General features: G+C 43.2%; 1 protein-coding gene across 10 annotated transcripts in view; it reads right to left on the bottom strand.

Annotated features, from left to right (window-relative positions):
* Positions 1–27,928, bottom strand: part of DAB1 (DAB adaptor protein 1) — a 718,429-nt gene that overhangs the window by 172,406 nt on the left and 518,095 nt on the right. For 9 of the 10 annotated variants that reach the window (XM_050962010.1, XM_050962016.1, XM_050962017.1 and 6 more), the window contains one exon: positions 11,210–11,412. The exons of the other annotated variant lie outside the window; for it this stretch is intronic. In XM_050962010.1, the coding sequence (XP_050817967.1) occupies positions 11,210–11,276 (67 nt within the window). In that variant the 5' untranslated portion in view covers positions 11,277–11,412. The remainder of the gene's footprint in view (positions 1–11,209; positions 11,413–27,928) is intronic. 10 annotated transcript variants of the gene reach the window in all.

Below are 27,928 nucleotides of genomic sequence, written 5' to 3'. Positions count from 1 at the left end.
GGGACATACACTGCAGTAGGCTCCTAATTATTAGTTTCAGGTGCAAGGTTTTGTCTACTTTTACAATATGGAGAAATGGTAACATAAGAAAGACTTTTAAGAAAGTTAATCCCACACTGATCAGACTCTCAACTCCTTTGGCCAAACAACAACAAAGAAAGGGATCTCTCCCCAATTTACATAGAGGTGTGTCTCAATTCAATGCAATTGTAACTGTAGTTTTAAGCAGGATGTCACTCCCTGCACTAAAATTGTTTCATCAGCACAACGGCGTAACCCATTTTGTCTAGACAGGATATTTAAAACAGGACCCATTTACGCTGAATTTGCAAGAGTAATTATTTGATAGCCATTTCTTGTGAACTATATCTGTACAGTGCCAAGATTAATGATTTTCCCATTCTATTTCCAATTGAGAATGAATTTAGAATTATACGAACACTCAAAAGATCTCCAGTTAATGCTGCCAGTAACTATTTCACACAAGAGGTTTGTTACAGCAAAGCATCTGACCTCAATTAGTATATCAATTAATTTTGTTGTACTTGATCCATAAATTATTGAAAAAACTCACGTACTTACTGTGTGGAAACATAAATAAACCTACTCCCTATCAACCAAATAAGCACCTGACAGTGAACTTCTTTGATTTCTCATTCAATAAAATCTACATTTGTTTTCCCAGTTACCAGCATGTACCACAGCCATCTAACTAAACAGAAAAATAAACCAAAATACAATACATTGGATTATCTGACTATAGTGATGGCAGCGCTTCAATTGCTTCGTTATCAGATTATAATGCGAGCAAATTCACCTGTTTTTCATTGTTTACAACGCCCATCATTTGTAATGTCCAAAAACTAGACTCAACTTAACATAGGCTATTACTGTGCTACTCATGGCACTGTATTACCGTTGACTCTGGACATTTCGTATTTGAAAAGACTGAAAATAAATTTGATAAAATACAGTTACTGTCTCATAAAAATATTTAAATCATAAAAGGAAATATTACTTTAAGTTGCAGTTCTAGTCTGGATATGAAGCTGTAAAAAATGCACCATGGAGTTGCATGTGAATTGTGTCTCTATGACTTCCATCTCAAATCTGCTCTATCTGCAGTTTTCCTAACTGCCAGTAACACAGTTTTAACTGGTCATCTGAAAGTCAAGCTCTTTTCCCCCCCCCAGCTTGTGCATTACCAGCAATGGTGCTTCTGGAAGTGGAAGTTAATTAATAATTATATTGAAGAATTGCAAGACAGAATAGAACTCAGCTCACATTCCCATAAGGAAGTTGGGAAAAATTATCAGGAAAAAAAACCTAGTAAGAATCTATTCTTCATTACAGTCAGTAGATGTGACTCTGATTACACCCAGGGAGCAGATCTATTGAGTAAGAAGATGTCATTTTACAGTCATTTTTTGATAACTGCATTTGAAGTCAGAATAAGCAACTGGAAATTCTAAAAGATTTCAATGATACATTATATTTCTAGAGCACCTTTCATTAAAGTGTATGGATTAGTGAAACTATGAAGTGTCAAGCATGACTCTCAATGAAAAGATCCAGCACAGCGTAACAGCTTATTGGTCCCATGAACAAGTATAAACATGGCTGGCCATTATACGACCTCCTCTCTCCTTCTGCACAAAATTTAGGACCATCATAAGGCATCACCACCTGTCAGCTCCTGAAAGGATGTGTTGGTTTGGAAAGTGGGAATTCATTACAGAGTAGCAGTTGTAGGCAGAAAAATGCCCATAGGTAGAAAAATAATACTGGTAAGACAGAGAATTTGAGCCATTAGACAAAAACAAAGAAGAAAGGATCAGGTATTTAAGAAAGAAAAATCAGAGAAAAGAAAAGGTAAGTTAGGTGTCTTCTCCCTTTCTTTTTTCAGATCTTTTCTTTATCCTCCCTCTTTTTTCCTATGTTCCCTCCAAAAAGAGAATGGTGGGACTGCTAAGCACTCAATTCTTTTCTTTATCAGAGTTCAGATTTATATTTATTCCTGCCTCAATACAAATAGTCCTTAACTTGGAGAAATGAATGTAGGGATATATTCGTATTTGGACTCAAAAAAAATCCAAACTAGATGGAAAGGCAACTTTTTGCCAAAATAAACAAACAAAAAAAGGCTATTTTTTATGATCCAAAATAATCAATGCAAAGCCTGAGCCCCATGGCTCTCATAAATTTCCATCTCATGCAGCCTCACAAGTAAGCTTCAATTTGAGCATGACCTAGGATAGAGTTTTCAAAAGCACCGAAGTGATTGAGAAGCCTATCTCTCATTAAGTCTAAGCCCTGGTCTACATTACAGAGTTAGGTTGAGGTAAGGTGACTTACGTCAATCTAACTCTAAGTGTCTACACTAAAATGTAGCTCCCACCAATGCAACTCGCCCACTAACCCAACTTAATAATCCACTACCATGAGAGGGTAGCACTTGTTGATGTAGTTAGATCGACGCAGTGTCAGTGTCGACACTGCATTGCTTATATCGACTGTTGCTGCCTTCAGAAGCCATCCCACAATGCCCCACACTGAGAGCTAAATCGGTGTAAGCGCTCCTGGTGAGAATGTGCACCGCCAACACAAGGAGCGTGGACATGTAATTACTGCGGTGGCTGAATCCCGATGTAACTTAAGACGACTTAATTTTGTAGGGTGGACTTGTCTTTAGGCTCCTAAATGCTTAAGTCACTTTTGAAAAAGAGAGTTAAGAAATGTGATGATGGTCAGCAGTTTAACTAGCAAAAACCATCTAAAAAATGTCAAATAGAGAAATGAGTGTGGTAACTGTCAAATTAAGTTTATTAATTAAAACTGATATGGGCACAAACTGGTGGATTCAAAATCTCCATCCAAATTTGGTAGTTTGGTTCACCTCCATTAAACTTTTCATTTACATGCCACTGTGTAAGTTAAATTCCACAAGGAGATTTTCCATGTACAGTACTGTATTAACATGGATCCTTAACCAAGGCAAACCAATTCCCAAAAGGGATTATTAAATCATTTGTAATTCCAAGAGACTGAAGTAAATATTTCATATTTGATTCATGGTCCATAAATATTTACACAGTGGGATTTCTCCATGTACTACAAGACCACAAGTGGTTCACATTTTTATCAAGGATGACTAATAAAAACCTACAATTCCCTACCCCAAGGCTACTAACACTCAAGGCTTATTCACTACTCAGCAAACCAAGTCAATCAAGTGATGTAGCGTAGTCTGAATCATTAACAAATGGCCACACTCTTGCATGGAATGTCCAGTTTGTGGGGAAGTGATCTACCAGACACTTAATTAGCAATGTGAAATCTCTTCAGGATGCCTTTTAAAATTCCAGCAAGGTCTCTCTAGGTAGTTGCAGCATGGGAATCACTTACAATATGATGAGTGAAGCGCAACCAACAAAGGCATTGAGATTAGGGTAGCAGTGGGGGATGGCAGAAGTATAATCTTTTCTAACGACATATGGTGCACTGTCAGCTCATGTGACAGAGTGAGATCAAGGGGGGAGGATTGCTGAGGTCAAATTGAAACGAAGGTCCCTGGTTGCTTAGACTCATGACAAGATATGTAGTAAAGAGCAACAGACCAATTACGTTGACAAATGCTACGCTCATCAGAGTTTGCATACCCCATCCTAAATGAAGTCGGTTAAAATTCCTAACATACACTTATGGCTTATAATATTAATAGAGAAATAATATCACTATTGATTGAATAAAAGGCAAAATTAGTACTTTACATTTTTAATGGTCTAATTTTCTGAATTCATCAAAGTGACAGTGTTGATGTAGGAAATTCAACTACCATTCATGTTACTGTACAGTTTTGCAGCTGCGGTGTTTAGCATGTGTTATCCTAAATAAGCAGAACCTTCACATCAGCCTCTGGGAGGATTTTACATATCATATCTTAATAATAATCGTTCAGTATTGTACAGAAATCGTTTTACAAATCAAGTCTAGCGATAATGGAAAGAGAGCAAAAAGATGTGAGAATGACTGAAAAGTTTATAGCAAGAGAAACATTGTCACAATGATGCTTAATAGGGATATTTCAATATACCTTTCCTGTAAGGGAATGAGTTTGCATAACTATAGTACCACACAAAATGACAGCTGTTCCAGATACATAAACAGGGTCTCATAAATTCCGTGATTTTCCAGGAACAGTATTTGTCATTTGGCTCATCTGTTGTAAAACTCCTCCTCCTCACCATGGGAATCCTGTTTCCTGTGGCTATCTACGGCACCTGTCTATATCTTTCTCCACTTAAGCCCTGCAGATTGCAACCTCACACTCTCCATCTCCCAGCAAGGTAAAACAATGATCAATTTAGAAGCTGAATTTATTAAGAAATCCCTTTAACTGTAACAATCAAGGTCCAAACACCCCGTGGGGAAAACAGCGGGTCAGAACCACAACTAAATCAACTGATTGTATACACTATTATTGCACTATAAAAGTGAATCAAGTAAAATATCATATAAAAACTGGTGACACACTGGTCAGGAATATCACTGTGTGATGTATGCAAGGATTGCATGCTGGAAATGTGTTAACATATTTTTCGGAGACAGTGAATAAAAAGCCTGTCCTAGACAAAAGAATGTGGATTCACCTGTTTGCCTGGCTTGATTACAGGCAGAGGACTATTAAAATACATTTACATCTAAGGTAAACAAAGCAATCTAGCTAACAAGTGATGGAAGGAACATCCCAGTGAGCACACCAGGGGGACACACCAGAGTCTGAACCCCTAAGAAATCTTTAAGGTTCTTGAGACAAAAACTATGGACTTGGGGAAATATAAGAGGAGCAAAAAGACGTCCTAGTTATCCATCACTTAGAGAATAAAGGGGATGGCACTCTGATTCTGTGAACATTGGATCCTCCTACTGGAAGAGCTGGAGAGGCTGTTAGCTTGATGTAAGTGGGAAAACACAGATTACATCTTGCTAAAATTAAGTCTTGGACACTAGAAGCGTATTTTATTTTGTTTTGCTTGTGACCATTTTTGGTATCTTTTTCTCTTGCTTAGTTTCATTTAAATCTATATTCTTTATCAATAATCTTATACTTAGTTTTATGGTATGCCATCTCAGTGCTGTTAAACTGATACCTAATTTATCAGACTGATGTGTGTACTCTGCCTCTCTGCAAACTTAATTTCTGGGCATGTCCAGTGAGGGAGACTGGACACAGCCCAGAAATATCTCTGGGGAACTCAGGAACTAGAGCTCACTGATTGTTACCTGCAAGGCAAGGTTAAGACTGGCAGAGTCTTGAGGAGTTTGCTGATGAGGTGACCAGACTGTTGTGGCAGGGAGCAGACATGAGACTAAAGCTCTAACAAAGTTATTTCTTGCTGAGGCAGAGAGGTAACACTGTGGCTTACAGTTCTGGCTAATACTCTGAGGAGACTGTCCCAACAGCAAAATTCAGATGCATTTGACCTACTGGCAGCCTACCCCACAGAAGTCAATGGCACCCTTCATGGTCATGGTCTATCTGCACAGCGGAGCTGAGGGTGTACACTGGATCTTTTCTTCCAAACCACTTCCCTTTTTCCACTCACCAGCCAGAGCCACGGAATATATATTTGACCTGACAGTGTCTATATCACTTTAATAATCAGAAGCAGACAAATAAAACCTAAAAGGCCCTGTAGAGATGCAAAGCAGCACTTCGTTTTATATCTTAAGGCAGATTATTCAAATGAAAACACGTGGAGATATATTCAAAGGCATTAAAGAAAGGTTAAAAAATCTCAACAGTGAACGGCACTCAGAAACCTTTTCCAACCATTAACTAATCTTAAGACTTCTTTGCTGCAATATCCCTAACATGATCCGCAGCTGCAGATTCAGCACAATAACGAGAGTCACAAATTTAAACCACACATCTCTACCGGCCACCTGACTAAACTAACATCAAATCCTGTTTATATTTAAAGCTAAAATATCCATAAAAATTAAAGGATTTTTTGTTTGTAAAGGAACAAATGAAAGTGAAGTCAGCATGGCTGGCTGTCTAGCCTGTTTTGATTGTCAGCTCTTTATGTATGGACTATTTGTCACTATGTGTGCATACAGTACTAGAAAGAAGAGGGTTTGGCTTCCTGGCACTACTGTAATACAGCTAATATAGAATATTAAGAACAACAACAAACACTGAATTCAAAGTTATGGCAGAAACCAGGGCCATTGCTAAAATCTGAGGGGCACTATGCACAAAGTAACACAAAAGGCTTAACTTAGCCCTGCAGGATACCACTCCTGCGCTTTTACTCCAATGTGGGCCCACACCTGAGCCCTCCCAGTATATTCAGAGAAAATCAACATGGCCAATCCTACAGATCTCAGTTGCCGTGATATAAACAGAGGGCACCAGGCAGTCCCTGAGCTAGACTGGTCCTATGTTATTTAAAATCTTTAAAATCTTTCAATACTATTATTAATAAATTCTTTTTATAGCACCGTAAGTGCATACATGGAATAGGCCATCAGTGAACTGCAGAATGTGGGCACCATGAACTCCTGCAAATGAGTGAGCCCATGATAAACTGTACTGCAAGCCCGAGACAATAAACTGTACTTGCATTTTATATGCCTCTTTATACATCACTAACACCCTTTGTCCAGGATCACCTTGTATGAGGCAATAAGGCAAAAAAAAAAGTAATTTGTTAGAGATTCCTCAAATTTTCATTCTGCTTCATTTCAAACTTTTCCATAGACAAATTTAATTTGAAATGACATTCTCATTTCATTTTTTGATGAAACTCCATTTTTCAGCATGAAAATTGTTTACTCGAAAAACTTCAACTAGCTCTGTACATCAGAATCTCTTGTATTGGCATAATCAGACTACTGCTAATACCAACTATTTATAGGAACTTTTTTGTCCAGCATGTAAGTCAAGTTAAAAACTAAGCTGTCAACTTATTATCGCCATTTAAGTCATTACCAGTATCAATCACAGACAGAGTATTTAAATCAGGGGTCTCAAACACGGGGCCTGTGGCACTTAGCACTTTCCAGGAGGAAGGAGGGAGGAGCGGGGAGCCGTACACTCAGGGGAGGAGGCAGAGAAGAGGCGAGGCAGGCACGGGGATTTGAGGAAGGGGTTAGAATAGTGGCGGGGAGGGAGCAGAGTTGGGGTGGGGACTTTGCAGAAGGGATTGGAATGGGGGTGAGGCAGGGGTGGGAAGAGGTGGGCTAGGGGCGGGGCCTCATTGAAGGAGTGGATTGGAGGGGCTGCGGGGGGGGGGTGGCCCTTGTGGTCATTTGAGTTTGATATTCCTGATTTAAATCCATACCCAGTTTTATTTATCTTCCTCCCCCATTGGGAATCATAAAAAAAACTAGTTCTGAAACATCCACATTTCTGAGAAACTCAAAAGGTACTAAGGAGGCACTCTGATTTAGGCGGTCAGCATGTACCTCATCTGATTAAAATATATATAATATACATAAAATTGCTATTCAAATTCTAATTTTGGTATTCATGTTATTCAATCCATTTGCAGAAAACAGCTATGCAACACCCAAAATGGGTTGGCAATATCAACTTAATAACCATGTTTTCATTTTTTTCACCTTATTAATGACAATATTTTGCACTGCTATAGCACTTTCCACCATGTATCTTACAAACATGAATGGATAATGCTTCACAATACTCCTTTGAGAGCCAGAAATATTATCACTTTTATAGAGATTGGGAAACTGAGCCAAAGACAGATTCAGTGGTGTAGCTAAAAACACAGAGATAACCTATGGTACAACTGGAAAGACAATTTAGCCCCTATGCCCTAATCCCAAACCCATGCTTATTCTCTTTCAGTCAATATAGATCAGGGGTCAGTAACCTTTAAGAAGTCTGTCCTATAAAGATATGGAGTTTAAAGGTACATACTTGCTCAATGCAATACTGTAGGTTGTCTTGTATGCATCAGAATATCAGATTGAATTGTGATAGACGCACACATCTGCTTTTAAATGGAAGCAGCTGTCATAAAACAATAAACACAGACTCACTGGAGTCTTTATAAAGCAAAGACTTATTTCTTGGGAACAGTCATTTCCACTGGCTAACTAAACTCAGTGTCTACAAACATAACTTCAGGTTGTGCACTTGCTACTCCCCCTCTGATATCAGTTAATGAACCTGAAAAACACAAATTTTTCCAAATGTCCATCATATCACACTGTTCTAGGTTAGGGCTCATTTGCTGAGATATACATGGTGTGACATGAACCAATGAAAAGTAATGAACAAATCAAGTTTCTTCTCACTTTCACGACCTAGGATTTGAACACGTAATACATTACTTGAATTTTATACATAGCCTGTCCAAAAAAACTATTCTACTGTGACCTCGGCAGCTTGTTGGCTGTTATTCAAAGCAGTCAGACTTATACATTCAATACAGAAAATGATTAATTCTGGAGATGTTTTACTGCTGTAGACTGATCACTTTTCAGCCACTTCTACACGACGGAGAGAAGGGAGACTAAAATATGTTGTATATTATGTGGGGATAAGACCACAAAGTATTCAGCTCCTGAAGATTTGCGACGATGCTTGTAAATCTGGAAAGTTGCATGAATTTTAGCACAAATTACTCATCCAAAAACTCAATCCCTAAGCTAATTATTTGTTATTTTCAAAAGTTTCACCAATTCATTTATGGAGCAGACACAATGGCATGTGACTTAAATTACCAATCACAAACCACAAATAGAATAATCACAGTGTGTAAACAACCAATCTGCCAATATTTGTGTTTGCCTGAACCATATTTGGTAAATATTAAAACAAAGAGATTAGGAGATGTGGAATTAATTGCCAAGAGAAAATAAGTATTGCTGGTTATGAATAATTTGACCGGCTCTACTTTCAGCTGTACATCTTGGCAAGGGAGGGGACCTCTTTAGATCGACATCATAGGTTTTCCAGCAGTGGGTTGTGCACAGTGGTCCAGCAGCTGGCACACAAAGGGAGGCCCCAGAGGGGGGACTGGAGAGCAAGCCAGCTCCCACAGTGTCTGTTTCCAGCAGGTCCCCACCTCTCCCTGCACGTGTCCCAGACTCTGGGCCAGTGACAACAGGCAGCGGCAAAGGGAGCAGGGTCCAGGCAGCAGCAGCAGCATGGAGGAAGCAGCTGGAGCCAGTGAATAGAGTCAGCGGGGGGCTGCCTGGTAAGGATCGCGGTGTGGCCAGGGAGAATGAGGAGCTGGCTAGGGATATTTGAGGGAGCAGTCAGCTGGCAGAGTGAGAGCAAGGAAGCTGGAGGGAGCCAAGCAGAGGGCTTGGAGACAGGGCTGGGGAGTGGGAGGGACAACATGGGATAGGACTCTCCAAAGGCAGGCATAGCAAATAAAAATTTGGGAACCTCTGATCTACATAATGCCTTCTCAGCTACCACAAAGCTCCAGTATTATCTGTTCAAAGCTAAACCACGATGTTTAATGTTTGTCTGTTAAATTAATAATCTTGTTTCATGCATTTAGACCAATAGCTCAAGAGTTCTCATAACAACATTTTCTAATTTATCTTCTCTCTTCCTAAGCCGATAATTAAAGGTGCTTAATGGACTTCCTAATCTAGCTGGAATTTTAAGGGTCAGGTCCCAGCAGTAGGAAGTCTACCCCAAAAGAAGGTTTAGTGGAGGAAAGCACCCACAAAAAACCCATACATAAGCAAAAGTACAGATGAATCACCAAAAAGTCTGAGAATCTCTCTGTCTGAAGAGCATACAACATACTAAGAGCTACACAGTACCAATGCCCTCCAGTGGGCTAACCTCCAGCAACTGAAACACAAACAAAAATAGCAGGATTTATAAGAAATACAATTATTTTGAAGCGAGGGGGCTGGTTTTTTTAAATTTGAGTTTCAAATTGGGTCTCAAGCATAAAGAAAGTGAAACTGAGGCTCATTTTCACCCTTGTAGAACAAAAAAGAAGGCAAGCAGTACCATGCTAGTCATCACTGCTTCAAGATCATCTTCTTTTTATTATTCACATTGATAAGTACTTACTCAAGTAATTCCACTTCAATAGTGCTACACACAGGAGTAAAGCACCATTGTGAATAAAGGCTCCACAACCTGATCCTGAATTTTCACTCTAAGATAGAATGTAGAATTATTATGTGTATTATTTCTTTGTTGTTTGTTTTCTTCTTCCACTCAGTTATATTCATTTTACCACAATACAGGTAAAATGTTGGAGGAACGTATCCTGTATGTGGTCAATAACGCAGGCAACACAATTCCCTTCACCATAAGCACCATGATCTCCCTTAAGAATCCTGTTGTGTTTTATGCAGATCCTTGCATAAAATGCAAACTATGAGGATGAGTAGGGCATTTAACCTCTTTTGTTCAGTTCAAGATGACACAAACAAAACATTTAGTAGAATTATTTGCCAACAAAAAAATATCTAACAAAATAAAAACAGTTTTTGCTAGAAGTGGCTGTAACAGGGTGCTGGCCTGGCCAGGCCCCTGTTAGCCCCAGCTCCCATTAAGGGGAATTAATTGGAGCTGGCAGGGTGTGGCTCATTGCTGGGCTAAAGAAGAAACACTTGTGGGTTTTATGGGCCAGGGGGCTGTATAAAGCTCACAGGAAGGAAGCAGAAAGAGGGGGAACCAGGAAAGGGAGGAGTCTGAAGCTGGAGTTCCCAGCTAGCTGCAGAAGCTAGCTGTCCCCCCAGGGGCTACCTGGACTGAATTGAACTGTATATAAAAAGTGGTGGGAACAAACACTGAAAATAAAAGGGCATTCGTGTTTGCACAGAGAGGTCTCCAGTTGGTTTTTGAGAGGAGCGGTGAAGCGCACCACTACAGTGGCTAAACCAATACTTTCAAAGTAAAGAATTTAGATTATCTATTTTGCACAACAAAACAAATACAACACACTTATAAAGTAGAAAACTAATAAAGCATAATGCAGGAGCTTAGGGTGTTTCTGCATCTTATTTGTTTTAAAAGTGATATTTTTTTTTATACAGAAAGAATCAGATCTGATGATTCCTAAGCAGACAAAACTCTGTTGAAGTTAACACCAGTTTGACCTGCACAAGGAGCACACGATTGGGCATGCTTATGATAAATCAAAGTGTAAAAGAAAACCAGTCTTTCATTCAATATAAAGAGAATTGGACTTACTACCTTTCTTTTTGGAGTCTCTCTTTGAGCTGGTTTTAACAGCCACTGGAAGTTCTGTCTCAGTTGACATCCTATTATATCCTTAGTCTTCTTCACACAGATCCAGTGTCTCGGTCAGGCTCATTTAGAATGGCTCTCCAAGAGAATAACTTAGCCCTTCAGATACTATAACCCAGATAGCTCATCTCATTCACTCCTTTTGAGTGCTGCAAACAAACAAACAAACAAACACTAACCGTCATTTTCTGAGTTAAAAAGAGAAAAAAAGTTATGAAAGGAACATACAATGCTTTCTGGGTCTATAGGAGGATAGTAGGATCTCGGAGATATGGGGAGAAGTCACAGATAACTAACGCACATGAATCTTAGTTTTAAAATTTTATGTTTCCAAAATAAAATGTATTACGTAATTGAGTGTATAGATACTATGAGTTTTATCTTTTTGTGAGTGCCCTACCTATGCCCTTATTTTCTTGAGCATATACAGAAAAATAAACCTGATGGGCCAGATTCTTATACCCTTACTCGTTTTGAGTAGCATCTTTTTTGAGTAGCATCTTATTCCATTGGGAGTCCTGCTGAGACTTTTCACATAAGGTGCTACCCAGTGTAGCAGAATCTGTTTTTCTAAGTTTTATTTAAAAGAAAATCATGATAATTCTCAGAACTCAGATAGCAATTTTCCCTTCAAAGTACTTTGCAATCACTAACTAATTCTTAACCCTAATAATTCAAATGCAATAATATTATCTCAGATGGGGCAAAAAGAATACAACCTGCTCTCAGTTAGGCGTGATGTGTAATTCAGCTGCTCCGGGAGCAACCCAGAGAATGAATCATAAGACTCAGATTCACAACTCCTCCTCTGCTCCTCCCTTGTCCTGAGGAAGGAGTAAATTACTTCACCTATTTTCATGGAGTCCCTTATTCACCACTCGCACCAGACCAGCTAATGTGGCTGGCGATTAAGGGGACCTGAGCTCAGATTCCTCCCACCAATGGTCTCTTAGCCCACTAGCTCTGCCATTCTCAACCTTTTTCACACACTGCAAGAGAAAAGAGTTTCAGGACCCCACGCCCCTTTAGCCATAGAAAAAGGGAGGGTGGTTGTGACCCTGCTGGAACTGTTCATCACAACCCCCTGATTGAGGACCCTGCATTAGACCGTGCTGCCTCGTTAAAATATGTACATATTATGGTATTCAGTCGACAGTGTGATCGGGTTGATCAGCAGGCTAGATCAGTGTCTTGGCAGCAGCTGGGAGGTGATTGACTGCACTTCAGAACAGACCTTGAGTTGGTGGAATTTAAATGGGTCATGGAGGGACACAGATGGGGTCCAAAGGTTGAGCAACATTTGCTAGCTAGCTAAGTGAGTGTTTTCTGCAGGCTGTTTTATAGCAGCTGCTTGACTGCTTTCCCTAGCTGGAGAAGGGGAAACAACAACTGTGGCATTGTGAGAAGCAGCAGCAGTTGAGAGAAACTACTGGTTCCCCAGAATGAATGGGCAGGGGATACTGAGGGGTCCATTTTTGAACCGGTTTGGGTTGGAAAAGTCGTGGAGAACTAAAAGGGGCTGTGCACAGAAGGGGAATAACATTACCATAAAAGAAAGTACATTCCCATTCACAGTACCTTAGTAAAGGTTTGTAATAAAGTATGTTCTCAAAATACATGGAAGATTCCATATGAATTTTCTATCTACCTTTTCTTTCAAACAAGCTTTAAGAATTCTGTTAATGTAGACATAATCAGGTGAAAAGCATGGGCTATATTGTGCCACTCATCCTCAGACTGAGTAGTACCTCACTTTGTCCATGATCCAATTTGCTTCAGCAGAGCTACTGATGGATTAAGGAACAGTTCAACTGGAATAAAGTTGGCATAACCTGGCCCTGAGATGGGACTGACAATTCAAAAGTTCGAGATTCAACTTTTAGAGATGGGACTGAACCTAAACCCTGGTTCAGATCATACTCAAACCTTGGGGAAATGTGACTCTACTGCTGTACCTGAACCTTGCAGTTTGTGCCCAGCTCCATTAACTTTTAGTATCAGGATGTTTTCATCAATCAAAGGGCAGAAAATAAATATCAGGGTCTTAATTACTATATGGATAGAATTATGATAGCTTTTTAGAAAATATAATTATCTGTATTTCTGCAACATTACAAGCACTATTGCATATAGTCACATACTCCTTGGATAAACTGTCAGTTTATTTGTTGCAATAAACAATTCGTAATATTACTTAGCATTTGTGTTACAACAGTATCTATAGGCCCCATCCATGACCAGAGTCTCGTTTCTGCTAGGTGTTCCATTGTGTTGTACCAACACATAGTGAGACAGTCCCTGCTCTGATGAGTTTATAGTCAGAATAGACATGACAAATAAAGGCTGGCAGACAGGAAGAATGATTGTGCTATGTTACAGATGGGGAACTGAGGCACAGAATGATGAGCAACTTGTCCAAGGCCACACAGAAAGTCTGTTGCAAAGCCAAGATTTGAAACCAGTCTCTGTCCAGTGTCTTAATGACAAGACAGTCCTTCAGGTATGTCTGCACTGCAGTTTGACACCTGTGGCTGGCTTGTGCCAGCTGACTAGAGCTCACAGGGCTCACACTAAGGGGCTGTTTAATTGTGGTGTAGTCGTTTAAGGTCGGGCTGGAGCTGGGGTCCTAGTGCCAGAAGCAGTTTTTTTAACAGCAGCGTAGACATTCCTTCCTCTCTAAATATGACTTCTCCTTCTCCCCCCAAAAAGCTTTATACAGGACACACAATTTTGGACTTTCTGTAATACAATGCCTGCTAAAAAGAAAACAGAACAACCTATCATTTAAGTTTTAAACAGTTTAAAAGCATTAACAGAATACATCTTTAGTTTTTAAAATGTTATGTATCAGAGGGTAGCCGTGTTAGTCTGGATCTGTAAAAGTAGCAAAGAATCCTGTGGCACCTTATAGACTAACAGACGTTTTGGAGCATGAGCTTTCGTGAGTGCATGCATCTGAGGAAGTGAGTATTAACCCACGAAAGCTCATGCTCCAAAACGTCTGTTAGTCTATAAGGTGCCACAGGATTCTTTGCTACTTTTAAAATGTTATGCTTACTCCTCTACTTATGCAAAAATACATCTTATTGGAGAAGTTACTGCAAAAGGTGGTCCAGTTGGTGTGGGTGGGGCATTAATGAATGCAAAGAAGGAACAGGTAGCTTAGCTACTGAGCCATGAAGAATGCAAAGATCCATTTGGAATCCTGGCTCCTCATAAAACAGATCTCCAGAGGAATGTCTGCTCCCTCTGCCAGGCCTTCCCATGGAATATCACTGCTCTCCTAATCAGGTACCACATGACCCCTTAGTAGGATGGCCATCTTTCTCAGTCACTATGCTGCTGTTGACTCCCTGCAGTTTTCTGGTGGAGTAAAGCTGCAGAGGGGCAGTGATGAACACCAGTGATTTGCTGCCTAGGTTACAGCTGGTTATTATGTGAGCATGCTGCAAAGAGTGACTACTCCATAGCACTATTTCCTCCTCCTGGCTGGTCACTCTCCCAGGTTGTCAACACAGAAGGCTGCCAGTACCTGGCAAGGGGCTCCATATCTTCCTTTTCCTTCTTATGAGTTCCTTGGACACATTTCTTCATGAATGGTAAGGAGTCTGGTGGCACCTTAAAGACTGTTTTACCCACGAAAGCTTATGCCCAAATAAATCTTAATCTCTAAGGTGCCACACTCCGTTTTTTGTGGATACAGACAGGGCCGTCCTTAGGATTTATGGTGCCCTAGGCGAGATTATTAAACTGGTGCCCCTGTGCCTGACTTGCTCTGAGCAACACAAACATAAGCTTACAGTATTGGAAAACTTGCCACATGCATGTTATTAAAACCAGTTTAAGTTAATGAAGCACACTGTAATGCTGATGGGCTAGCACTAAAGAAGCAGCACTATAGAAAAAATTCTGATTTGACAGAATGGTGCAAATAATATAATTTTTTTAATTTGTCACCATTTTATCAGAAATTTATATGAAGAGGTATTGAAATAAGGATTTGTTTTTAATTAAAAGCAATCTTTCTGGCTTTTTTGGCTGCAAAATCAGTAATAATGTCATTGTATGACAAAGACAAAGTGATGTCTTGTTTGATTGCAAGAATAGCAAGACCAGTCAAGCGTTCCTGACTCATTGTAGAGCGCAGATAGTTTTTAATGAGCTTTAGTTTTGAGAAACTCTGTTCTCTTGATGCTACTGTTACAGAAATTGTCAGTAGAATACGAGAGGCAATGTACACATTAGGAGATTATATATATATATATATATCAACAAGTTTGCATGTGGCAACACTGATGACAGTGTACTCAATTCTTCGTACAGTTCAAGTCCATTTAAATCAAAACTATCACCGGGCTTCAGGAGGCTCTCTAGGTTCTTGCACTTTGTCATTAGTTGCTCTTGTTTTCCTCTTTAGTTGAATTTAGTCCCACTCAGCCTGCTGCCAGCTGAGTGAATGGAACCCCAGGCCGACAGTGGGTTGAGTGGCTCAGCTGGGGTCTCAGCCATCGGCCTGCCTAGCCTGCTGCCAGCCTGGGGTTCCTTGGGGCTCCCCAGGCCAGCAGCAGGTGCTGAGTGGGGCCGGCGGCTGGGACCTCGGCTGGCAATGGGGCAGCAGCCGGAACCCCAGAGCATCAAAAATCAGCTGGCATGCCACCTTTGGCACGTGTGCCCAGGGCCAGTTCTAGCCATTTCACCGCCCCAAGCACGATGGCACACCGCAGGGGGCGCTCTGCTGCTTGCCGGTCCCGCGGCTCTGGTGGACCTCCCACAGGCGTTTCTGCGGACGGTCAGCTGGTCCCGCGGCTCCAGTGGACCTGCCGCAGGCGTTTCTGCGGATGGTCAGCTGGTCCTGCGGCTCCGGTGGACCTGCCGCAGGCATGCCTGCAGGACGTCCACTGGAGCCGCCTGCTGCCCTCCCGGCAACCGGCTGAGCGCCCCCCGCAGCATGCTGCCTCAAGCACGCGCTTGGCGTGCTGGGGCCTGGAGCCGGCCCTGCGTGTGCCATAGGTTGCTGACCCCTGCTCTATACCAGTGGTTCCCAAACTGGGGTTCGCAAACCCCTGGGGGTTTGCGGAACGTTACAGGGGGTTCGCCAGAAAAATTTCACTCATGGTGGCCAGAGGACCCCGGGCATTGGAGACAGCAGGTGGGACCCGGTTGCAGGGTAAACACCCCAAGCCCCAGGGAAAGCGGGGCTGGGCAGTTTGGGCTGGCAGCCCGAGTTCTGGCGGTCAGCATGGGAGCCGGCAGCCCAAACTCCAGCGCTCCGCGCGGGGCTGGTAGCCCAAGCCCCAGGGAGAGTGGGGCTGGGCAGCTCGGGCTGGCAGCCCAAGTCCTGGCGGTCAGCAAGGGAGCTGGCAGCCTGAACCCCAGTGCTCTGTGCGGGGCTGGCAGCCTGAGTAACAGGAAGAGTGGGGCTGGCAGCCTGAGCCCTGCCCCCATCAGCAGGGGAGTCGGCAGCCCAAACCCCAGCCTGAGCCCCAGAAAGAGCGGGGTGGGCAGTTGGGGCATCCATCACACTGAGGAAATTTAAACTTAAATCCCTGAAAATATTCATTTTCATGAGGGGGTTCGTGACATTTCACAATTTAGTGAAAAGGGTTCACGAGCTGTTAAAGTTTGGGAACTACTGCTCTATACACTAGTAAGGAGATGAGCATATTACAGTTGTTAGAGGGCTCTATTTAGCAGTAACAGGGCTATAGGAAAGTCAGTCAACATTTTTTGTTTCTCTGATGAAAACTGGCCCACTCCCTTCCCCATACCAAACTTGTCACAAATAATTGTCAACAACTTAATTTTCTGGTTTTGGCTAAGAGATTGATTTTTTTTTTTAAAAATTGAAATTGAATTCAGGATTGTTAGCAAGCACTTTTGGCCAACAAATTTGTTAAATGACAATCTAAATGGCAACACAGCACTGCTTTCATGCTTGGCTCAACCCCCAGCCTGCTGGTCCAACAGCTGCAGTAGAAGAGGAGATAGGTGGAAAACTGCAGGACCCCAAAATCCACCTCTTGGGGTGCAGAGTGGCAACAGCAGCAGCAAACCCTCAGGTCCGATCACACGCCAACGGGCACCACCGCCAGCCCAACGGACCATGGTGAAGTTAGCACAGCATCTGATCTCAGGGATGGGGCACTAATGGAGCCACAACAGCTCATCCTGCCCTGTGCAGTTCCACCTGGGGGAGAGATGTGCTCCTCAGCGAGGGTGACCAGATCCAGATATCCTGCTTTTATAGGGCCAGTCCCGATATTTGGGGCTTTGTCTTATATAGGCACCAGGAGCCTATATAAGACAAAGACCCCAAAATTGGGACTGTCCCTATAAAAGTGGGACATCTGCTCACCCTACCCCAATCCCCTGTCCTGATTTTTTGCACATGCTATCTAGCTATCCCCAGCCCAGTCCTGTGTGACCATTCCAATCCTGGCTGCCTGCCAAGGAAGTGAGTTACTTTCACTTTCATTCCTCAGTAGGCAGCCAGGGATGGGGGGGGAGAGAGGGGTGCTCCGTGGGGGGAGGGAGAAAGGTGGGGTGCTCCGTGGGGTAGGGGGGAGAAGAACGGATGTTATGGAGGACAACAAAGGATACTGCCAGAGCCGCCGAGCCTGCCTCACCTCAAGCCAGGGGAAGGAGTCACACTCGCAGGTGAGTTCCTTCCTCCACCGCTTCCCAGAGACCTCAGCAGCCAATCCCCTCCCTCAGACTGTGCTGCATTCGTCTCTCTAGGACCCAACAGCCCTGCTCTTACATGCTCCACTGCTTCTCATCTGTCCGGGCTCCCAGCAGAGCGGTGCCCCCAGACCTAGTGGTGCCCTAGTCGGCTGCCTATTCTGCCTATGGCTAAGGACGGCCCTGGATACAGACTAACACAGCTACCCCCAATACTTCATGAATGGTGTGTGTTCGCTCCCCTTTGCATAGCAGAAAGAAACATCTAGTCCAGAGTTCTGAGTATGCGGTGCAAACAAACTTGTAATTATTAATATATTCAGCTCTTTGCAATTTAGGAGATTAAAGCTCTTCAAAACTTGGAATAAATTTGACAGTTTAAATCACTTTTCACAGCAAAGGCTCTGAAGCCATTTGCACTTTTAAATCTAAGCTCTTTTAACATTTTGAAATGCTTCAATAACACTACATTCTATGCACTGTCTGAAGTGATTTAATATTCCTGAAGTGTGTCAGGTTTTTTTTTCTTTAATGAGCTCTTCAAATCTGTATGAGCATTATATAACATGCAAGGATAGCTGTTCAAAGTCTGCCAAACTGATTTAAAAATATAAAGTTCCTTGCTCCTCCCCTAGAAACTCTAATGAGTAAGTAAAACATGCAAACAACAAAGAATCTCTACAAAGTCATGAAGCCTGTTAAAACAACATCCTCAGAAAACTTTGAAGCCCAAAGGAACTTTAATTTACCTTTCCTAGTTAAGGGAAAGCAAAAAGAAGAGATGAAAATAAGTGAAAGGCTGATTGGATGAGAGGTTATTTTTAGAATAGAATTTTTCACCAGTTCCATTCTACTAACACAAGTGGAAAGGATATTTTCACTTAATATTTTCACATTGTTTCCTTAATATTTTCAGCTCAACAGCATTTATTAAAGCAATAAGGATAATGAAACCGAGGGTACCTCTACAGTACGGGATTATTCCGATTTTACATAAATTGGTTTTGTAAAACAGATTGTATAAAGTAGAGTGCACACGGCCACACTAACCACATTAATTCGACGGTGTGCGTCCATGGTCCGAGGCTAGCATCGATTACTGGAGCATTGCACTGTGGGTAGCTATCCCGTAGCTATCCCATAGTTCCCGCAGTCTCCCCCGCCCCTTGGAATTCTGAGTTGAGACCCCAGTGCCTGATGAGGCAAAAATCATTGTCACGGGTGGTTCTGGGTACAGCCTCACCCCTCCCTCCGTGAAAGCAGCAGACAACCATTTCGCGCCTTTTTTCCTGGGTGAACTATGCAAACGCCATAGCACAGCAAGCATGGACCCTGCTCAGATCAATACTGCAATCGTGGACGTTGTAAACACCTCGCACATTCTCGTGCAGTCTATGCTGAACCGGGACCTGCAAAGCCAGGCGAAGAGGAGGAGGCGGCTACGGCAGCGCGGCGATGAGAGCGATGAGGACATGGACATAGAATTCTCTCAAACCGCGGGCCCCTGCGCTTTGGAGATCCTGCTGGTAATGGGGCAGGTTCTAGCCATGGAACGCTGATTTTGGGCCCGGGAAACAAGCACAGACTGGTGGGACCGCATAGTTTTGCAGGTGTGGGATGATTTGCAGTGGCTGCGAAACTTTTGCATGTGTAAGGGCACTTTCATGGAACTTTGTGACTTGCTTTCCCCTGCCCTGAAACGCCATAATACCAAGATGAGAGCAGCCCTCACAGTGGAGAAGTGAGTGGCAATAGCCCTCTGGAAGCTTGCAAAGCCAGACAGCTACCGGTCAGTCGGGAATCAATTTGGAGTGGGAAAATCTACTGTGGGGGCTGCTGTGATGCAAGTAGCCAAACCAATCATTAAGCTGTTGCTATGAAAGGTTGTGACTCTGGGAAACGTGCAGGTCATAGTGGATGGCTTTGCTGCAATGGGATTCCCTAACTGCGGGGGGGCAATAGATGGAACCCATATCCCTATCTTGGCACCGGAGCACCAGGGTACCCAGTACGTAAACGGCAAGGGGGTACTTTCCAATGGTGCTGCAAACACTGGTGGATCACAAGGGACGTTTCACCAACATCCATGTGGGATGGCCAGGAAGGGTTCATGACGCTCGCATCTTCAGAAGCACTGCTCTGTTTAAACTGATGCAGCAAGGGAATTACTTCCCAGACCAGAAAATGACAGTTGGGGATGTTGAAATGCCTATAGTTATCCTGGGTGACCCAGCCTACCCCTTGATGCCATGGCTCATGAAGCCATACACAGGCAGCCTGGACAGTGGTCAGGAGCTGTTCAACTACAGGCTGAGCAAGTGCAGAATGGTGGTAGAATGTGCATTTGGCCGTTTACAGGCGCGCTGGCGCACATTACTCACTCGCTCAGACCTCAGCCAAACCAATGTCCCCTTTTTTATTGCTGCTTGCTGTGTGCTCCATAATCTCTGTGAGAGTAAGGGGGAGACCTTTATGGCGGGGTGGGAGGCTGAGGCAAATCACCTGGCTGCTGATTACACACAGCCAGACACCAGGGCGATTAGAAGAGCACACCACGAAGCGATGCGCATCAGAGAAGCTTTGAAAACGAGTTTCATCACAGGCCAGGGTACGGTGTGACTGCTGTGTTTGTTTCCCCTTCATGAATCCCCCCTTGACTCCTTCCCAGTAAGCAACCCACTCTCCCCCTTCGATTACAGCTTGCTTAAGGAAATAAAGTCACTATCGTTTAAAAATCATGTATTCTTTATTGAAAGTCATTCCCTGTAAGCAACTCACCCTCCCCCTTCGATTACAGCTTGCTTAAGGAAATAAAGTCACTATTGTTTAAAAATCATGTATTCATTATTAAAAAGTAATTATAAAAAGAGGGAGAGAACTGACAAGGTATCCTGGCTGTGGTTTGGGAGGAGGATAGGAGGGAAAGAAAAGGCCATTAAAAACCTTTCAATGTAATGACAGCCTTTTGGTTGGACTGTCCACGGGGGTGGAGTGGGCGGGTGCACGAAGCCTTCCCCCACGCGTTCTTACACGTCTGGGTGAGGAAGATATGGAACATGGTGAGTGGTGGACGTGGTTACACAGGGGCTGCAGCGGCACTCTGTGACCCCGCTGCTCTTCCTGAAGCTCCACCAGATGTCGGAGAATATCAGTTTGATAACGCAGCAGCTCCAGCATTGCATCCCGCCACCGCTGATCTTCCTGCCTACACCCCTGATCTTCCTGCCGCCACCTCTCATCTCGAGCATCTCTCCTATCCTCACGTTCATCCCTCCTATCCTCATGTTGGTCCCTCCTGTCCTCACGTTCACTGGCATCTTTCCTGTACTTTGCTACCACATCCTTCCACTCATTCAGATGAGCTCTTTCATTGTGGGTTACTTCCATGATTTCCAAGTACATTTCGTCTCACGTCTTCTTTTTCCTCCGCCTTATCTGAGCTAGCCTTCGGGATGGAGTAGGGAGGCTTGAAAAATTTGCAGCTGCATGAGGGAGGGAAAAAAGGGAGAGAAGTATTTAAAAAGATACATTTTACAGAACAATGGTTATACTCTTTCACTATTCACCTTACATAGCACATGTGATTTCACTACAAGGTCGCATTTTGCATCTTAATATTGAGTGCCTGTGGCTCCGGTGTTACAGATCTCACAGATGCAGGTCTGGGCATCAGAATTCAGCTTGCATGCGGCCATGGTAAGCCATTGTCTTTCGGCTTCTCCAGCCTTCATATACACAGTGCCCTCTGATGCGTCTTTCCTGTTAACATGCAGCAGCAGAAGCCAACCCCATTCAATTCTCTAGGATGACTGCTTTACCACTCCCCCCACCGCATGGCTGGTATCATGGAAGATCACTGCTAATCACCTCCCTTCCTCTCCCCACCGCGTGGCTGGTAGCTGGGAAGATTCCTCCTAGCCAAACTCAAAAAAGCTCAGCGCTATCCTTCCTCCCCTCACTTGGCTACGTGCAAGGAAGGATTTCTTTTAAGCAATATCCCACTGGGAAAATGGCCATCTCTGTCCCCTTAATTAAATTCCTGAATTTCAACCAGGTTACCATGAACGATATCACTCTGCTGAGGATAACAGAGCGAGATAAAGAACGGATGTTTCTTGAATGCCAGCAATCACCGGGACCATACGCAGCTATGCTTTGTCATTCAATGATACCAGATCACTTGCTACATGCATGGCGTGGTAAAGTGTCCTACCATGGTGGATGGAACAAGGCTGCCTTGCCCAGAAACCTTCTGCAAAGGCGTTTGGAGTACCTTCAAGAATGCTTCATGGAGATGTCCCTGGAGGATTTCCGCTCCATCCCCAGACACGTTAAACTTTTCCAGTAACTTTACTGGCCGCGAATGCATCCCAAGCCCTCATGGCAAATCAATCATTAAAAAAACGCTTGCTTTTAAACCATGTTTTATATTTACAAAGGTACACTCACCAGAGGTCGCTTCCATGGCTTCACTGTCTGGGCTAGTGGCTTGGGAGGGCTGGGAGGGTAATTCCATCTGGGTCACAAAAAGCTCCTGGCTGTTGGGGCTAACGGAGTGCTATGTGCTCTCTGCAAGGTCATCCTCCTCTTCCTCCTCCTCCTCATCTTCCTCCTCTGCAGAATCCTCAGACGTGGTTGAGATTACAACCCCCACCTCGGAATCCATGGACAGGGGTGCAGTGCAGAGTGAAAGTTAAGGAGCTCAGACAAGCCTACCAGAAAACCAAAGAAGCAAATGGAAGGTCCAGGTCAGGGCCGAAAACATGCCGCTTCTACGCTGAGCTGCATGCAATTCTCGGGGGCTGCGCCACCAGTACCCCACCTCGGAATCCATGGACAGGGGTGGGGTGTGGTGGCGCAGCCCCCGAGAATTGCGTGCAGCTCAGCGTAGAAGCGGCATGTTTTCGGCCCTGACTCAGACCTTCCATTTGCTTCTTTGGTTTTCTGGTAGGCTTGTCTGAGCTCCTTAACTTTCACTCTGCACTGCACTGAGTCCCTGGTGTGGCCTTTTTCCATCATAGCCTTGGAAATTTTTTCAAACATTTTTTCATTTCGTCTTTTGGAACGGAGTTCTGTTAGCACTGAATCCTCTCCCCATATAGCGATCAGATCCAGTATCTCCCATGCGGTCCATGCTGGAGCTCTTTTTCGATTCTCAGGAGACTGCATTGCTACCTGTGCTGATGAGCTCTGCATGGTCACCTGCGCTGATGAGAGCTCCACGCTGGCCAAACAGGAAATGAAATTCAAAAGTTCGCGGGGCTTTTCCTGTATACCTGGCCACTGCATCCAAGTTCAGATTGCTGTCCAGAGCAGTCATAGTGGTTGGTGTACTGTGGGATAACGCCTGGAGGCCAATACCGTCAATTTGCAGCCACACTAACCCTAATCCGATACGGTAATACCGATTTTAGCGCTACTCCTCTCGTCGAGGAGTACAGAAACCGATTTAAAGAGCCCTTTAGATTGATATAAAGGGCCTCGTAGTGTGGACGGGTGCAGCGTTAAATCGGTTTAACACTGCTAAAATCGGTTTAAACACGTAGTGTAGATCAGGCCCAACTGTCAGAGTGGCCTAGCTTCCCCACCCCCAGGATTTGGGTTTATATATTTTATCTAAAATTTAAAAGAATATAATACATCCTACATGATGCACTAAGAGCTACTTTAATAGACAAATGACAAAAGATTAATCCATAATTAGGGCCCTACCAAATTCACGGTCCATTTTGGTCAATTTCACAGTCATAGGATTTTTAAAATTGTAAATTTAATTATTTCAGCTATTTAAATCTGAAATTTCATGATTTTATAATTGTAGGGGTCCTGACCCAAAAAAGAGTTGTGGGAGGATCATAAGGTTATCGCTGGGGGATTTGTGGTACTGCTACCCTTACGTCTGTGCTGCTGCTGGGGGTGGAATTGCCTTCTGCGCTGGGCAGCTGAAGAACAGAGGCTGCTGGCTGGGATCCCAGCTCTGAAGGCAGCAGAACAGAAGGATGGCATGGTATGATATTGCCCCTTTACTTCTGCACTGCTTCCTGCAGAGCTCGCACCTCAGTCAGCAGCTGCCACTCTCCAGCGGCCCAGCTCTGAATGCAGCAGCACAGAAGTAAAGGTGGCATGGTATGGTGTTGCCACCCTTACTCCTGTGCTGCTGCTGGCAGGGCGCTGCCTTCAGAGCTTGGTGCCCAGCCAATAGTCGCCACTCTCCAGCTGCCCAGCTTTGAAGGGAGCACAGATGTAAGGGTGGCAATACTGCAATCCCCCTAAAATAATCTTGTGCCCCTCCTGCAACTCGCTTTTGTGTTAGGACCCCTAATTTGAGAAATGCTGGTCTCCTCCCAGAGAAATCTGTACAGTATCAAGTAAAAGCACACAAAAGACTAGTTTTCATGGAGGAAGACCAGATTTCATGGTCCATGACGCAAGTTTCATAGCCATGAATTTGGTAGGCTCCTACCCATAATAGCAGCCCTCAAAACAAAGAAAAGAGACTACCCCAGTGAGCAACACTTTAAATAAACAAACGTCTATTTCTAGACAGGTTTACATATTAATTTACTTAAAAATATAGTCAGGCCATATCCTCCTGATTTGATACACGCTCAAATACAACAATAGATGTCTATGTAAAATCAAATGACTGAATGTATAACATCTGTAAATTCCAAACTATAGTTCAGAATGAGTTCATTGCAGTAATGCCTCCTCCTCGCTCAAACTGTAGGTCTTTGTGTAAAGCTGTGTTAGTAAACTTCCATACACTGTCCATATTTCAGCTGTTTATTATCCAGATCAGAATGGCAGTCAATCTGTTCTTCGCAGCAACAGCTTTTACTGTCTCCTCCAATCTAGGTCACTGTTAATAAATACCATAGTCTTCCAACTGTGGGAAGTACTCCGGCATGTGTTTCATCAATGAGATGTTATTTCCTCTAAGCAGCTCTTCCAGTGCTCTCTCTAGTTAAAGACATACAATTTTGTTATCCTTGTTTTTTTTAAATTCCATGGTCTTACATTTACTGACTAACAATTTCCTGGTTGTGCCTCACCACTGCCGCAGTTATTTAGATGTTATATGCATACTTCAGATTTTGCTAAAGAGGAGTCATGTGTCTTCACTTTAACAAAATACTGACAATTACTATTCCCTCATTAAGTGCATGCAGCAGTACTACAATCAAGAAATTTTGGAATTAATTGGCTTCTAATTCTGAGAGAAGTACTGAGCGTGTATCCTGTATTGTTCTTACAACAGCATAATACCTAAAGCTTTAATGAAGGAATTTTTTGAACTCTACTTTACAATTGAAAGAGTAGCAGAAGTTACACATTTTCTACACTGTAAAATTGATTAAATGCATCATCCTTGATTTTCTGTCCTCACTTACAAAAATTAAAATGATCTTCAAATCATTTTTCACTTTCACTCACAAGCTATTGGGATCAGTGCAGGAATTACTAGGTGATTTCTCTGGCCTATGTTATGCAGGAAGTCAGACAAGATGGTCAGAGTGGTCCTTTCTAGGTTTATTATCTATGAATTTTCTTCAGGGATTCACAATTCAAAATCAGCAAAGAATCCTGTGGCACCTTATAGACTAACAGACGTTTTGGAGCATGAGCTTTCGTGGGTGAATACCCACTTCGTCACATGCATCTGACGAAGTGAGTAATCACCCACGAAAGCTCATACTCCAAAACGTCTGTTAGCCTGTAAGGTGCCACAGGATTCTTTGCTGCTTTTACAGATCCAGACTACGGCTACGTCTTCACTACCCGCCGTATCGGCGGGTAGCAATCGATTGCTCGGGGATCGATATATCGTGTCTCATTTAGACGCGATATATCGATCCCCAAATGCGCTTATATCGATTCCGGAACTCCACCAACCCCAATGGAGTTGCAGAGTCGACATGGGGAGCCGCGGACACCGATCCCGCGCCGTGAGGACGGTGAGTAATTCGATCTTAGATACTTCAACTTCAGCTATGTTATTCATGTAGCTGAAGTTGCATATCTGAGATCTATTTTCCCCCGTAGCGTAGACTACCCCTAACACAGCTACCCCTCTGATACAATTCAAAACGTAAAGAATTTCCCCACCTGCACAAAAGCTGTTTCATGTCTATCAACATGAAGGAAGGAGGAAAAAAAACGGTTTTGAAAGGATTTGTAACTAAGGTTGTCATCACCCGGGGCTTTTGGTTCTCCCCAAACCCAAACTGGTATATGAAAGCTTCCTCCAAGCGTCTTCTGGGGAGAAGAAGCCCAGCTCCCAACCTTGCTTGACCAAATATTCAAGCAACTACCTTCAGCTCCTGCTTTGCTTCCCTCATGGTTAGAAATCAGTTTCCTTCTCTTTAAGGTGCCCAAGTTGGGTGCCCACAAGGTAACGGCTATACAGCCCACTCTAGTGGTCTTAAATAAAGTGTGACTGGAGAAGGATAAAAAAAATAAAGAGGAAAAAATGACAGAACAATTATACAGTAAATGCTCACAAGACAGGAGAAAAAGCCTTGCTAGACAGGCACAAATCTTGCACTGTTAAAGCATGGAATTACTATAAAAACTCATGCACATTTGATGGTCACTGGAGTCACAGCTTGTGGCGCAAATGGCACATGCTCTTCACTCTTCCAGAATCCCCTCACACTCCTGAGAGATGCCCTGGAGCTCTTTTCTGGGACAGAGTCTTGTGGAGTCCCTTAGCAGCTGTTTACCAGAAGATGCCCTATTGAACCCCACCCAGCCCACTTCCACAGATGGTCCTCCAGTTTTGTGAGGAGCTTGCTGGAGTAGGTGCGTATAAAAGCACTAATCTTGTAGAAGATGCACTATACTAGTCCAGGAGTGAACATTTAGGGCCTGATCTAAAGCCCACTGAAGTCAATGAGAGTCTTTCCATTAACTTTAACCAAGAGCTAAAAAAGGAGGAAGACATGGAAAGGTGAGACCTTGAGACTCAGACAGAAGGCAGTAGAAATTTGGCAAAGAAGGCAAAAGGAGACAAGGAGGTGATGGAAGAAAAAGATGGCAGAGGAAGAAGAAAAGGGACTGAATATGGAAGGCCTGTGTTCAAGAAACAAATGTTGTAATTGTTATATAAAAAAAAGCAAAGACTGCATAAAAACTTGGCTTGTCTGCAAAAGACAATGATTGGAGTTGAACTGTAGCATGTTTAGCCCAGTGGTTCCCAGACTTGTTCCGCCTCTTGTACTGGGAAAGCCCCTGGCTGGCCGGGCTGGTCTGTCTACCTGCCGCATCTGCAGGTTCGGCTCCCACTGGCCACGGTTCGCTGCTCCGGGCTAATGGGAGCTGTGGGAAGCGGCAACCAGTACGTCCCTCAGCCCGCGCCCCTTCAGCAGCTCCCATTGGCCTGACGCTGCGAACCGTGGACAGTGGGAGCGCGATTGGCTGAACCTGAGGATGCAGCAGGTAAACAAATCGCGGTGGAACAAGTTTGGGAACCACTGGTTTAGCCTTTTTATTTTTTTCCAGTTTTGTCATTTGCCTACTTCTAGACAGCAATGAGATAGTCAAACGACGCTGTTGTGGCATTTCAGTATTTAAATAATTTCATTTAAACATTATTTCTTTACTGATGCTTAAAAGATATAGCACGTATAGTTAAAGGAAAACTTGATATGAGATGTTACAATTGGAAATCCTATAAACAATTTCTTCTCACAAAACAAATACACACAAAAGTCAAAAGTCTTAGGAAGTAAAATATATACTTTGTCCAGAGAACACGCCTCTGACTAGCTGCAGATTACTTCTTTGTCTTATTTCCTCCCTCAATTTTCATACACCGTGGCAATTTATGACATCCCTTATTTAGTGTTATTATTTATTGATTTGTTTTTCTTATTTAACTGGTTATTTTTCCTCTAATTTTTTTTAAATGATTCCTATGCTCCGCCCCCAAAATCTTCTGTCCCGTCCTCTGATCTAAAGAAAATGCATTTGTATTATACT

This window comes from Gopherus flavomarginatus, chromosome 7, assembly GCF_025201925.1.
Source record: "Gopherus flavomarginatus isolate rGopFla2 chromosome 7, rGopFla2.mat.asm, whole genome shotgun sequence".
Taxonomy (NCBI): Eukaryota; Metazoa; Chordata; order Testudines; family Testudinidae; genus Gopherus; species Gopherus flavomarginatus.
This window is presented reverse-complemented; position numbering and strand designations above follow the sequence as displayed.